The sequence below is a fragment of the Spodoptera frugiperda genome, chromosome 8, assembly GCF_023101765.2.
Source record: "Spodoptera frugiperda isolate SF20-4 chromosome 8, AGI-APGP_CSIRO_Sfru_2.0, whole genome shotgun sequence".
Taxonomy (NCBI): Eukaryota; Metazoa; Arthropoda; class Insecta; order Lepidoptera; family Noctuidae; genus Spodoptera; species Spodoptera frugiperda.
In genome coordinates this window covers 11436149-11449908 of record NC_064219.1, presented here as the reverse complement: position 1 = coordinate 11449908, position 13760 = coordinate 11436149, and the positions used below count along the sequence as shown (strand labels likewise).

At 38.2% G+C, this 13760-nt stretch overlaps 1 protein-coding gene across 5 annotated transcripts in view; it reads left to right on the top strand.

Moving 5' to 3' along the window:
* LOC118275373 (RNA-binding protein Pasilla) overlaps window positions 1–13760 on the top strand; it is a 58114-nt gene that overhangs the window by 24361 nt on the left and 19993 nt on the right. For all 5 annotated transcript variants that reach the window (XM_050695289.1, XM_050695285.1, XM_035593294.2 and 2 more), the window contains one exon: window positions 12855–13009. In XM_050695289.1, coding sequence (XP_050551246.1) covers window positions 12855–13009 — 155 coding nt within the window. The remainder of the gene's footprint in view (window positions 1–12854; window positions 13010–13760) is intronic.

Here is a 13760-nt window from a genome sequence, read left to right as displayed (position 1 = left end):
TGACTGGGAGTTAAGATGGACGTATTATTTGAGATACTTTCATTGAATAATAACTACAAGATTTTAATTATAATTTTGTAGAAAGTACTTAAAATACTCAAATAAAATCGGGATGCGGTACGACATAAATGTTTGCAGTAACTAAAACAAATGCAAAGAATTTTGTATTTTTATTAAAATACTTAAACGGATCATAGCTACAATAAAGTTCGCGTGGGAAGGTTAACTAGAACTAGGGAAATATTGCATAACGTGTACGTACCTAGCAAAGCATGGGGGGTAGTGGGCAATGCGTGGTGCGTGCAGGCATCGTATCGCCACTACGTTATACAACGTCACCTTACGTCACTCGACTGTTTCCGACCCATTGTGGCACATTCATTATTATTTATCGTACAATTTACTTACTTGTTATTTATTTTTACTGTAAACAATACTACTAGTAAATGTATGTACATATTTACTTACCGCACATGTTATGAGAGTGCTAGTTTTAAACGCAACGGCGCCGGTATGACTAGGTGTCTGCACTGTTTCTGTATCAAAGAGATTGAGACCACAATTTATATTTGCAATAAATGTCATTAAAAAGAAAGAATGCACAGCATAATATTATGTCAAGACGTCACGTTATCTACCGATATTTTATCATTCTGGCATTCTGTCAACCTTGATTCCCAATTTCATAAATTTTAAAGAAAACGAGCGAGCATGCTGTGTTATTAGTTATTATTATGATGAAATACCTACTACCTACTAGAATACTATTTATACAAACAGTATTATGAACAAAATAGTCGAGTAAAAAATAGCAGTGACATGCGCACGCGCAATGAATGACATTAATTATCCTGACCGTGTCCTGTGCCAAATTGGTTGATGTAGTTTTGTCAAAAATGTAGGTTAACTAGTTAACTCCACTCATTTGCTGATTGGTTGGGCTGGAAATAGACTCTTGAACAACCATTGACGGATGCTGCGGCATTTTTAATAGGAGAACATTTGTGGTGGCTTGAGCATCGGATTCCACTCCTACCAAATGACTGTTTCCAATAGAAATAGTTTTTAATTTAGAACGATCTGTTTCTATTGTCGAGATGTTGTATGGAGTTGATAACTTCTAGTTTAAACATCAGCTTTCAAGATTGACAAAGGCAAACATTCTCACAAAGAAATTCTTCTATTCTCCCAAAGGCCCAATATTGACTCTGTCTTCCACGGAGTGGGCAAGCACGCTCGACGCACGTAAAGTGTACGCAAGGATTGATGTCCCCCTGTTTACTTTGATGTTGTGAATTATGTCAATGTCGAGACGGTGTCCCCGTTAGTTAGTGCCGCGCTAATACTGCTCGTCTGCTAGCCAACACATCTACTAAACAACTTAATATGTTGCCATTTCTCAGCCGAATAGTACTGGACAGAAAGAGTCATATTTTGTTTATTTTAAGATAACTAACACCTAGCTTCTTGCCACGCCAATATTGTGTTGCATATAAAATGTTTGGTTTACTATATAAAATAACGTAACATTAAAGTATAACATCGTTTGATAAAGTACTACATAAATACTATATTTCTCGCGTTTTATGGCCGTACTTTCGCCCTAAATGGCGCAATGCTGAAATGTCTGCTCTGTGTCGTGAATTAATTCCCGCATCAGATTTTTTTATGATCCACAGATGTGCATGTTTGTGAACGTGCTCTGTGCTCGTAATTGCACACACGAGTCACGACACGGGATTATCCTAGTGTGGGCCATGTGAGATATACGTTTATGTAGTTATGACTATTACTCAACCATTAGGACGGTGAGCAAGCCAAGCAAACAAATCTGCAATAGACTAAAATAAAATACGCAGTTTGCTTTTACTTTTTATAAGTGATTACGTACATATAGGTACTATTGCAGACCAACCAAACAGGACACGAACTTGTAGTCAGACGTCCAATAGTTGACACACCTATTTGTTGCTCAAGACGAGTTATTAACTGTAGAATTATTCATAATTGAGCTGGCCTGGCCTTGACCGACGCTAAAAGCTCGTGTGTATAAATTTCCTGAGTTTGGAAAACTGCACGGGTTTGTGTGCATGCCGTGGTAGGTGTGTGGCGTGTGTACAGCTCGTTCCATGTCTAGCTTTATTTATACCGAACACGGTACATGGCAGTGATGTATGCTGCATACCTAACCACTAGCTATGTGAACAAGCTTTCTTCTCAACCAAGGTAAATGATCTTATTGGAAAAGTGTTGCACTACCTGGAATTCTATTGCTTGTTGCTTCTACTCAATCAAGGAAATGTTTAAAATTCTTCCAAAGGATTTATTCCGTTCTCATAGTACCTATCGTAGCCTTTTCGATTCCGGATTTTCAATAAATAGGTACTCAGTGACTCGCGACAGATCGGTAACTAACCTCTAGTTTGCTGGAGTGTAGATCTGTGCGAGACATGAATGTGTTTTCTATTGTGTATTATTCATATTCCCGCAAACCCGAGAGTAAGAGTTAAAAAAGACGTACTATTTATAACGTTATGTTAAAATGAATGTTGTTAAGTTTATTGCTTGGAGTAATGAATGTATCGCCTTGTGCGACTGAGGTTTACAGGCATCTTCATTAGCACTGCTCAGGCCAAAGTTCGAGATGATTGTTAGTCACTACGAGACGAGGACGATGCAGGATTTATAATGTCAAGTCTTCCATTATTCACTTCACCAATCATCATTTACTTGTAAATTGACGCAAGTTTATTAGCACGTGGAACATAAAATTCAAGTAAAAATATGGTATTAACGCAAAAAAATCCTCTCGTGTAAGACAATTTTTGAACATTCACATTCAGATTATGATGTCTAGTAATGGCGAAATTATGCAAATATTGTATTACTACGTACTCTCAGTTGCCGAAGTCACGGCCACAGTTGGAAAAGTGTTGCTTCAAATTCCTTTCTATACGAATTTGTGTACACGCTTTAAATAACTTTCCTAAAAGGAAAATGGAGCAGCGTTTTATTTTATAAAATCCCTACCCCACTTGCGGGCTTCTTTGTCGGCTTTCAGAACATTTGCGAGAGTGTGTACAAAGCGAAATACTTTTGCGTACATAACATTTGTGTCGGTAAAACTAAGATTAAAACATAATTCATCAGTGCTCGGGTCAAAGCTGAAATGTTTGAAACAATTCTGGCCTGGCCACTCCGGCTAGTTGTTGCTGACATTTCGTTTGCTACCCTTCTCACGTCACTCTCGGACTGTTTTTATTTAACAAAATGCTTTGATGTAGTGCTTCACGGCAAAGGAACAGTAAATAGAGACAGCAGTTTAGTGTCAATCACTGTGATAAATTATTCCTGTTGTCCACTCGAGACGTACTAGATGACCACAACAAAACGATACAAAGGGACGTTTCAGAGTGACCGTTGTCAAGAGTCCAGTTTAAGACAGACAGACACAGCACCATCTTGATGGAACTTAAAGCCTTCCCGTCAAGTGGCCAGCGATAACAAGGTGTCCCACGGGAATTGCCCGGCAACCACATTAAAGTGCCGAGTATTCCTGCTCATGACGCTGCAAGTGCGGATCCAATTGAAGAGATGTGTTGTTTTGTTGCCTGAGTTAATAGCTGTGCCGCACATAATCCCCAGTTGGCCTTGCGACTAGTTAACAGTGGACAGTGACGATACTGCCGTTACGACGGACGACTGACTAATAGCTGCGCAGGCGCACTCTATAGCGCTGAAAGGAAATTGTTTCAAAAGGGAGGCAGTTTATTTTTGTAATAGGTTTCGATTGAAGGCTGTGGCTGACTTCTTTTCGATATGTTAATGATTCGATTCTTCATTTATTGAAAGGAATATTTTTGTGATTAATGATCTTTACGTCTCAAAAGAATATTTTGAGTTCGTTTTATTCTGTTTACTTATAACATCCATCTCGACGTGCTCGATGTTTTATTCTCATTTCTCATTAAAATGCGCATGTCATCCATGCACAAAATTCTTATTATGATAAGCGTTTTTGTTTTACAAGGAGATTTTACTCCAGCTCTTGTTTGAGTTCCGTCTGCCGTGATATTATCGTATTCATCGCCACACACTCATTATACAATAATTAGTTACTTGATTGTCCCTCTATGTCACCATTAACATATAATGGGTTGTTACACAACTCCTGATTCTCTTCAACACTGTAAATAAATAGATACAGCACTCCATCAAAATTTCTCAAGTCACATCGCCTTGTACTAAACTATTGATCAAATATGTAAATGTTAGCAAAAGTTTTGACATTTAGAAAAATATTCTTTATTCTTACTAAATGAGTAAGCGCACTCAACACCGCACGTTTTCCAACCTTACGACCTACGGAATAAAGTACTGAACGGTTTGTGGTGTACGCTAGCTGTAACCATTAATCGCGCAGATTGTATAAGTGGTAGGTTTTTGTGTAATTTAATCGAAATGTATTCGCATATCGATTGCGTTGCGTCACAGTTGTCACGAGTAGTCTATGGACCTTGAATTGTTCTCACTAACTCCACTACTCGCGTTCGATATAATACTTTATCTTGATTGTTTTCTATAACCATTTTCAACAGTTTTAGTATTTACTTTCGCTTATGGGTTACTGATACGCATGAATCACGTTCTTATGTGTGCATGTGTAATAGATTAACCACACTATACATGACATAACCTTAGCAAAAAATACGAATAAGTCAAAACATAATTTACAGTTCCGTCTTTGCTGGTCTAACTTGAAAAACCACTTGGCATTTAGACGTTACCTTAACCTAATTACTGAATGTGTTTGTGACTTTGACAGAACTTAATGCTAAGCGTTATGTAAGTGAGGTAGAAGTAATCAAAGCACCGCTCACGGTACATTTGATTCGAATACACGAGTCATGTCGTTACGTCATCATTAAAATATATCGGCGCCTCAGGATTACTTAATGAAGCATCGCATAACATCAATTTACATGAAAACGTTTGTGAATCTAATGTTAAAATAATTGGGACGAGTATAAATCATTGAAGTTTTTCGTACACAGTTATATCACAGATTCGTGACCTCATTAAAATAAGTGGATACAGTGTGGGAGTGTGTTCACATGTAAACGATCGTCGAAATCTCCGGAGTTGATTTAATTCCTTTAATGTACTGTAGACCTATTCCTCCAGGGATGACCATCTGTGTTATAGCTACGAATCGAACACCATTGTAAGAATGTGTTTCATAAAATATACGATTATGGAGTCATTGCTTTGTTCCACTGGGATCATGGGAATTCTGACACAATTGGAGGCGATACGAGTCCAGAACCAACTGTAGCATTCAGGAACTCTTACCTTGCAGTAAAAGGAGAAAAAATACAGTACTTGACGTAAAATTTAATAAGACAATATAATGTGTGTAATGTTTACAACGCTGATAGCATAATGCATGCGCAGTTTATCTCGCGCACCCATCGCAGCACTGATTGAGGAAAAGGTTTACAATACAAGTGTACGAGTCGCGAGTTACGAATACGATGCACTTGGTACAGTCATTCTTAGAATTCAGGTGCTTTTAGTTTGTTCATCCTTTTACCTCCTGTGGTTTTTAAAATGAATAAATAAGAAAGCAGTATCTTATACACGTACTCCAAACCTTTTGCATAATCCTCTATTGAAGATTTTTCTCACAATGTGGGTGGACTCGATAAAAGCAGATTGTGATCTAACAAAGGAGAAGGGGACTTTTGGGCCCAGCAGTTAACTAGTTGAAATATATATTAAAAAAACCGTCATATTTTTCTAAGGGAAATCACAAAATATGGTACCTTGTTTCTATCTAGGAAGCGAGAAAACTTAAATTAAGTTGTGTAATAATGTATGTAAAATAATGTATGTATAACGTACTCTGTGATTTAAACTTCTTAAAACACTTCTGTCTGACTTCAGTCAGTCACCGATTGACAGATGACACTTTCCCTATACTTATTATACTCTTTGGATGACACTCGTTCGTTGTGTTTCGTTCTGAGTGCGCACGTATTTTCCATGTTTTATTGTTTAACCCCACGACCTCGGCTTTATAAAGGACTTTTGACGGATCTTGAATCTATAAATTACCTGACTCTCTATTTTGGACAACTGCAACAACTATCAATCGAATATTGACGACATAGATCGCTGTGTAAATTGTACGATTGCGACTGGTCGCTGTAACTCTATTGGCAGAAGAATCTTGGAAGATGAGGCGACTTTATCAGTTATTCGTCAGTGGCGTGCATCTCAGCCTGTATAATATGGTATCTCAGTTGGGAAAGATACCAAGAAAATATACGTACCCCGACCCCCTACACAATTTTTAGATGACATTCTCCTAATTATTGAAGATGAATAATACATATTTTATACTAATATTGGTGTTTTATTTATATATCCTCCTGTCCCTTTTTTAGTTTTTAAAAGTTTAGCCTATTGCTTCTAAGGGCCTACGCACACCACGTTTTTTAAACGCGGCGTCGACGCGTGTGTAGCGATACAGACACGCGTGTGTAGCGATGCGGCTGCGATGCAAACGCGCGTGTTAACGACAACAGACTGCACTGTAGGAGAAAAACGGCCGGCGACACGCGTTTCCAAAACGCGCGTCGCCGGCCCTTTATAAAACGTGGTGTGCATAGGCCCTAAGTGCAGAATATTGAATGTAAAAACTTGTGTTCGACTGTAGCGACTGTTCGGGGCGCTGGAGAGCCAAACGCGTCATATCTTCGACACGTCACACACGCTCCTTGCTTAAAACCATAACACAACCAAATCTATTCAAAAGTATTTCGTAAAAAACACAAAAAAACTGCAATGTTGTAATATAACCTCACTTTTACTACATTAGGTACATATAACTTGATTCCTGGATAGCCAAATTTCACCAAATTTTCAGTGAGGCCTTGTTATTATATCCTCTTACAAATAAGGCTAGTTTGATTCAGTTAACACCTGGGCCCAGAAATGTATGAAGAAGTCCCCTTCTCCTTTGGTAACGCAATAAATGTAATAGCATAAAACTGCCTTCATCAGAGACATACTTCATAGAAATTCAAGAATTTGTGCAAACAATAAAGCAGGATGAGACTTGTCTCCCTCAAGATGACGGTGCTAACAAAGCCATTACAAAACCTGTTTCAGTAATATAAAGAAATCTAATATGCGAGGTCCATTCTAAATACTGCAATCTTCCAATCGAGAGTCAAGGAGAGACGTAATCACGCCGCACTGATGTCACCGCAGCTAAAATAAAACTCTATACTCACATACCTGCTAACTGTTATAGAAAACGTTTAATAATGTCCAAGAGTTGCGCATGTTTACGTTTCGTCATTTACAAATGGTGAAAGAAACTTAATTCGGACGAAGGCAAATGGTTAAAGGTTATTCAATGTTTGGCCAATTAATAATATTTTCTATAGGTTATGCGTCTTTCGGTGACATCTCAAAAATTTTAACATATGGCATGTAGAAAGCCATCTTTAGAAAGGACCGAATAATATTTTAAATCAGGAAACACAACAGCTTGTTGCCAAACTATGGATTCATCACATTCACCTCACTATCAATGAACAGCACAATGCTGCAATGCAGTCGCGATAGCAAGATCAGATAAATACGCCCACTTTTACACCAGACCCATCTAAATAGTGTTAATCAACCTGGGTATTTCCTAAAACTGTGACCAATCGCTGGGAAACGGATAGATCTTGGCTTCGACCAAGAAGTTTTGGGTCCCAAAATTAGCTTGAAGAAAGGCCTTTTCCAGCAGCTAACATCATTCTTCTTCTGGTGATGATAAAATTGTGCTATCGTAGAGTCACCATGCTAACATTTTTACAACAAAATGGAATAGATTTCCATGAGTCGTTTGTAATGACATCAGAACTGGCTGCAACAATAAAGGTTAATTGCAAATTAATGTTGCATCGTGGACTCATTGTTTGTGGCCGTCGTAAAAACTAGATACATTATTATCTACACAGACGATTTTATTACGAAGCTGGAACAGTTGCCGTGCTCTTGAAGAAGTTCGTATTCAGTGCGCGGTGTTACGAAATATTTTAATGAACTGAAGTTATTACTTTGTTTTAATTAAAAATAATGCACTTAAATCCATTGCCCCTAAAACACGCTTAACATTAAACTTAGCAGCTTAATAGCTTATCGTTACGAAAAATCGTTTTCAATTATATTTTCATGAAGTCTGTGAGTACAGCGAATATTTTTATTAAAATCTATGTACGTAGTCGTAGACAGTAAATTATAAATGAAACGTTTTAATAATGACTTTACGAAGTGTTGTAAACATGTCCGACTTCCCGCTATTATATTTTATTCACACTCCTCTACTTTATTTTAATTATGGGCGAAGACAACAAAATGATCTCTGACATTATCTATTTTAATAATAAGAATATTTAAATAGCTCTTTTTACCCGTTACCGACTCACCTTGACCGACCACATTCAAATGAGAAAAACGAAAATGTAGAAGCACGCACTCGCGCATGTGTAGATCTCTCATCATTCGTCAACAGACATGTCATTCGTACGTCGAACGTATATTTGAATATAGAACTGCAAGTTGGCTGCTGGCATAGTTCTCAAGGCCTTGACCTAAAAAAAGAAAACATTCATCTTGACATGAAGTCTACGTGTAGAATACTTTTTGTTCGCGACTGTAGAGTGCCATTGTTCTGGTCGGGGCGAGTACAGCGCGAGCCCCTATGACGCCTCACTTGATGAAAATGAAAGGATTCACCGATAAGCGATGTATTTTATTGATACAATACATATTTGATTTTCATGTCCTTGAAGCACCCTACTAGAGTGATACTTTTCTGCTAAACAATTTCTCCATCATATGAACCACGTGGACTCTCCTTCAAATCCCGAAGATAGTAATTTCTAATCTAAACAATAATTATAATTTCCAGTCAATAACAAACATACCTTTATTCTAATGAAATTATAACAAACCGCCTAATGCTGCCATCTATTAGCATACTTGGGTATAAATAAAGTGCCTAACCTATCGAACGAGTTCTAAACATGAAACAGAAAATGTATTTACATAAATAGTTGTTCCGTCTAAAATAAAACTAAATGAAATATACAAAATTAAAATTCCTCGATGAAATACTAGTTCAAACGGCGTTTGACATTGTTCACGGTAAGTATGTTCTGAATAGCTGGCCTACATAATGTGAGTGTTACAAATGATTTATGGCGAGGCAAAGCTCTTGATGTTCGAGTGTTTCATAACGCAGTGTGTAAACAAGCGGAATATCTTCGCGCGAAGTACTACAATAACTCAGTACCGCGTATAATTGGATAATAGTGATAATCTTTCTTTATGAAGGCAGCCTTGCGCTGACCGTGCCGCGTGGTGCCGCGGCCCACGGCAGCCCGGCCGAGTGCGACAGCGGCTCGCGCGCGCATGCCTCGCTGCAATCTCTGGTTATTACAATTTGTTAGAGCTACGCCTAACAAATGTTTGTGCCAAAAGCGGACACATTTCAATACTTTTAATATTTGTGCCAACGCACGACCAACCTTATTTCTAATTAGGTACAGTTTTTTGGCCCACTGTTCTCAATTATCATAGCATTGGACTAATACCAAGTGATAATGACATGTCATAAACAAAAATAAGCTCTAAAGTTTTATGGTTAAGATTTAGAATAGTGTGCATTAGCTAGCAGCGCTGCCAAGGTCAAGGGAGTTACTCAATAAGACCGGTTGTGTATGATACTGCCTGGTCGTTGCATAATTTCCCGCAGTTTGTGTCCACGACTGCGCCAAAGATGTCGCGGCACGTTTCGCTGTTTGTGGGCAACATCAATAACATGCTGTTTGTAACACACTGCTCATAAAATAAATGCAATTAAAACTGAGCATGGCAATTATAATGCAAGCGTCTAGTTTGACTAGGTGCATAAGATTTGTTAATTAGTACCTAACTGTGGATCGTAGAAGTGTTGAGAACAAAAACTTGTTTACAGCGTTGGCCTTGAAACGTGTTTTACAATAGTTAGTATATAATGTAATTATGTACCTATTGCCTACTTCACGAAGTCACTCGATAACATTGCACTTGCATTGATTTGTAATCTCCACGATTTGATAATACTTCAATATGTAGCGGTACTGGGTCATTGTCTAGGTAGGTACAGCTACGTTTATTGAGGATAAATATTAATGTTTATTAATTAAGGACAACTTAATATACGGAACCAACTTAATAACTTAAAATACGATACGACTAGAATTGTGATTAATGATTACAATTAAGAGAAACCTGTAAATTGCGTACAATTATAGTCTCAAAACGAATTTATTTGAAAATTTGCTGTTTATTAATTTATTTATTAAGACAATTTACGGCAATTAACTACGTAATAGGTTGAGTCTAAAGCTCAAGAAGCAAGGAGGTCTTTTATTGAACGAACATAGAACATATACAGTGAATAATTGGTCACCAATACAAGAAAGTCTACCTTTTCTATTTAACGAGTCATAGTTATCTGTAAGGAAACACAGTACAGTGTTCCAGACGAGAACATTATGCTATACAGCACAGCCAAGGCGTTAGAAACAGGAAAATATAAATGTTAATTTGGGCGATAACGGAACATACATAAATAGGTATATAAACCACTATCAAGGTAATTAACCAATTGGAGCAACGTTTGGTAATAATAATAATATCTGAGCTAACAACACGAGTCGCTAACTCACTCGTACTCGTGTGCACTTGGCTTGTTTGTACGTAGAATACCAATTACCGACTGCTGTAACATTTCAGCTTCATCCGAGTTTATTTTTTCAATGTTGCAACAGAAAATAACATATAATGAAGTAGTTCTCTAAACGCTAGCAAATTACACAAAATTAGTAAAATTAAAGTGCAACAAGGAACGTCATCGTCGTTGATATTCTAAACGAGTCGGAGTAATAGAAACACGGAGCTCGGCCGGCAGGTGTAACGTAAGCGTTGCATCACCGCGGGAGGAACAAATTAGCTCATCACCTAGAATTATTGAGAAACGAGCAACTGTAATGTTACCAGTATTGCAATGTAGCTGATACGATTCATTAGTCACGACTCACGACCACACAAACAACACACATCTTCTATATTTTAGTCTTTGTTCACAAAACAAAAACATGACTTATCTAACGGAAATTAAAACTGCTCTCGTGAAGCCAGATTACATTTCGGCGCGTGGCACTGGCAGCCATTCAGGACGCCCGTGGAGGGCCAGATAAAGAATAATAGAAAGAGAAAGTATTTAACTCAAAAGCATTTATTATTATAATAAAGTCCCAGAAACTTCACAGCCAGAAACACCATTAATCTTCCATCGAAGTTAGCAAAATAAAATCTAGATAAAATCACAATAAAAGTTTGGCACAAATAACGCGTGACGGTGGCCTATTCATTTGGGCAACAAAGCTAGCCCGCCCGGCCGAACGATCAATAATGCTGAAACACCGGGTGCCGTTCCCCATAACCCTCCAGCGCTGATAGGCGACCTCTAAACCTTGATTACGTTGAACCTCCGCGATATTTTGCTAATTTGAATGTGTAAGTGTGCGATTTGGGCCGCCCTGCGGCAATTGGTAATGATGTTACTTTATGTCACATTTTCTCGTTACGGCCTCAGAAAAATCTCAATGGAAAATAGGTTACTTCAGTCTGAGGCGCGCCCCGTTTCAAGTTAGGAACAAAGAAAAAGCGGTGATAGCTCTGTTGCCTCAAAATAATGTTTGTTTTTTACTGTGCGGCTGCCGAGAAAATCTCGTAGGTAACTCGTGAATGAAAAAGTAAATCAATAGATTTATTGAAAGAAAAATTAAAGGTAATTTATAGTTAATTAATGTGCTTGTTCACTAAATAAATTACATAAACGTTCAATTAATTTAGAATCCCGATTCCTGTTTGTAAATGAAGTGTGCCGGTTTAATGGGCTCGCATAACTCATAGCTGCAGACGCCATAATCTCGATATTCTGCCAGATACCGGCGAGTGATCGCTATCCCTAATTTTTGGAACTATTAATAAATTTGAGGTAAGTGCTCTATTTCTGGAAAGCGCAATTTTGTAAACGTCTGAGAAATAATGCTCTAAACATGCTCTGGTTTATGCATATTTCTTTTACCTGGATATTATAAAACTTTACATACTAGGCTGAGTACGGTACATGCCCACACATACCTTACTAGTAGGTAAATAAGTACGTCGCAAAATTCTAATTCCGACATTACAAACACATACACAATTCTCACGCCTTTGTCCCATGAGGGTAGAGTCCCTCACAGAGCACCGCCTACTACGATCTTTACACACCATCTACTTTTGCTGCCTCCCAAGTTTGAACATCTATTCATATACTTTCGTAAGCCAGTTTCTATGGATGATTCCACAGAAAAATCTCATAAGTAGGTAATATCGTTTTTCAATTATACCATTTCGACGTATAATTTATCTCAATAAGTCTGCAAACTTACGGAAGAATGTTTATAGGATATTATTCCCTATGATTCAAGGAATAAAGTGAAAATTCAGTCACCGCGTTAAAGCGCCGTACTTATTAACGCTTATCTTCCCATTCGGTCCTTTTGCGGTCGGAAGGACCAGAAAATATCCGGTTGTTTTATCCCTGTCCGCAGAACCATTTAGGAGAACAATATAATTTTGAAAGGAGGGGTTTGTGGGAATAAATAAATACACAGATTGACCGTTCTGATTCAACAACTCCTCTTTAATAATAAAACTTAAATTAAAAGACAGTTTTTGTCTCTTGTCTGCAGGAACTACGGAGCGAGCATGCCTGATCACCGGCTCTGTCGACGGCATCATGGTCGTCCTGGACTTCATCATGGACAAAATCAAGGAGAAGCCCGAGCTCGTCAAACCATTCCCAGAGGGCGTGGACACCAAGATGCCCCAGGATAGAGACAAGCAGGTACGTGCATATTCTATACTAAACAAATTAACGGTTAGGAGGCGAAACCATAGTCGGTCGACTAACTCGTTTTTATTGGAACAATGTATTAGGCAACACATATGGCAGTGCTTGAAATGGTAGTGAAAGTCAATATAGCCATCGCGCCTTTGTTTAGAATCTACGAATTGAGTAGTCTCCGTTAAAGGATTTATAAAGAAATAGATACAAAGTTACGCTTGACGGTGGTTTAAAAACTGCCGTACATAATTACCAAATATGTATTACAACAAAAAGGGGACCTTTCGGGGGTGCTTAATGTGCGGATGTGTGCATTTTGCTAGGTAAAAATTGAGAAATGTCTATTGTATTTGTTGATTTAATCGGGCTTGGAAACATGTTCGATACTGTCTTGGCAAATAAGCAAAAAAGGGGGGTATCGCTGGTGTTCAATCATCGCATTACGCCTGTCATGGCGTCCGCATACGGGGACGGGAGTGGCGCATAAATTGTAGACAACGCCAGTGGCGGGCGGCGGCGGTACGAAACCAAGACAAATGGCTGCCATTTAAATGGAACCCTAAATAAGTGTTATGTTCAGCTCGTCTAATCTGTCGTCCCGTCGTCAGACAGAGGAACACGCCAACGGCACTCCGGCTCCAAAAAATGAATGGCTCGGAAAAAGAGCAAGATATATTTTATGGAGGAAATATAATATTTAAGTATCAGCTTTACGGGATTTGGGAAACCATACAAATTGTAATCAGAATGT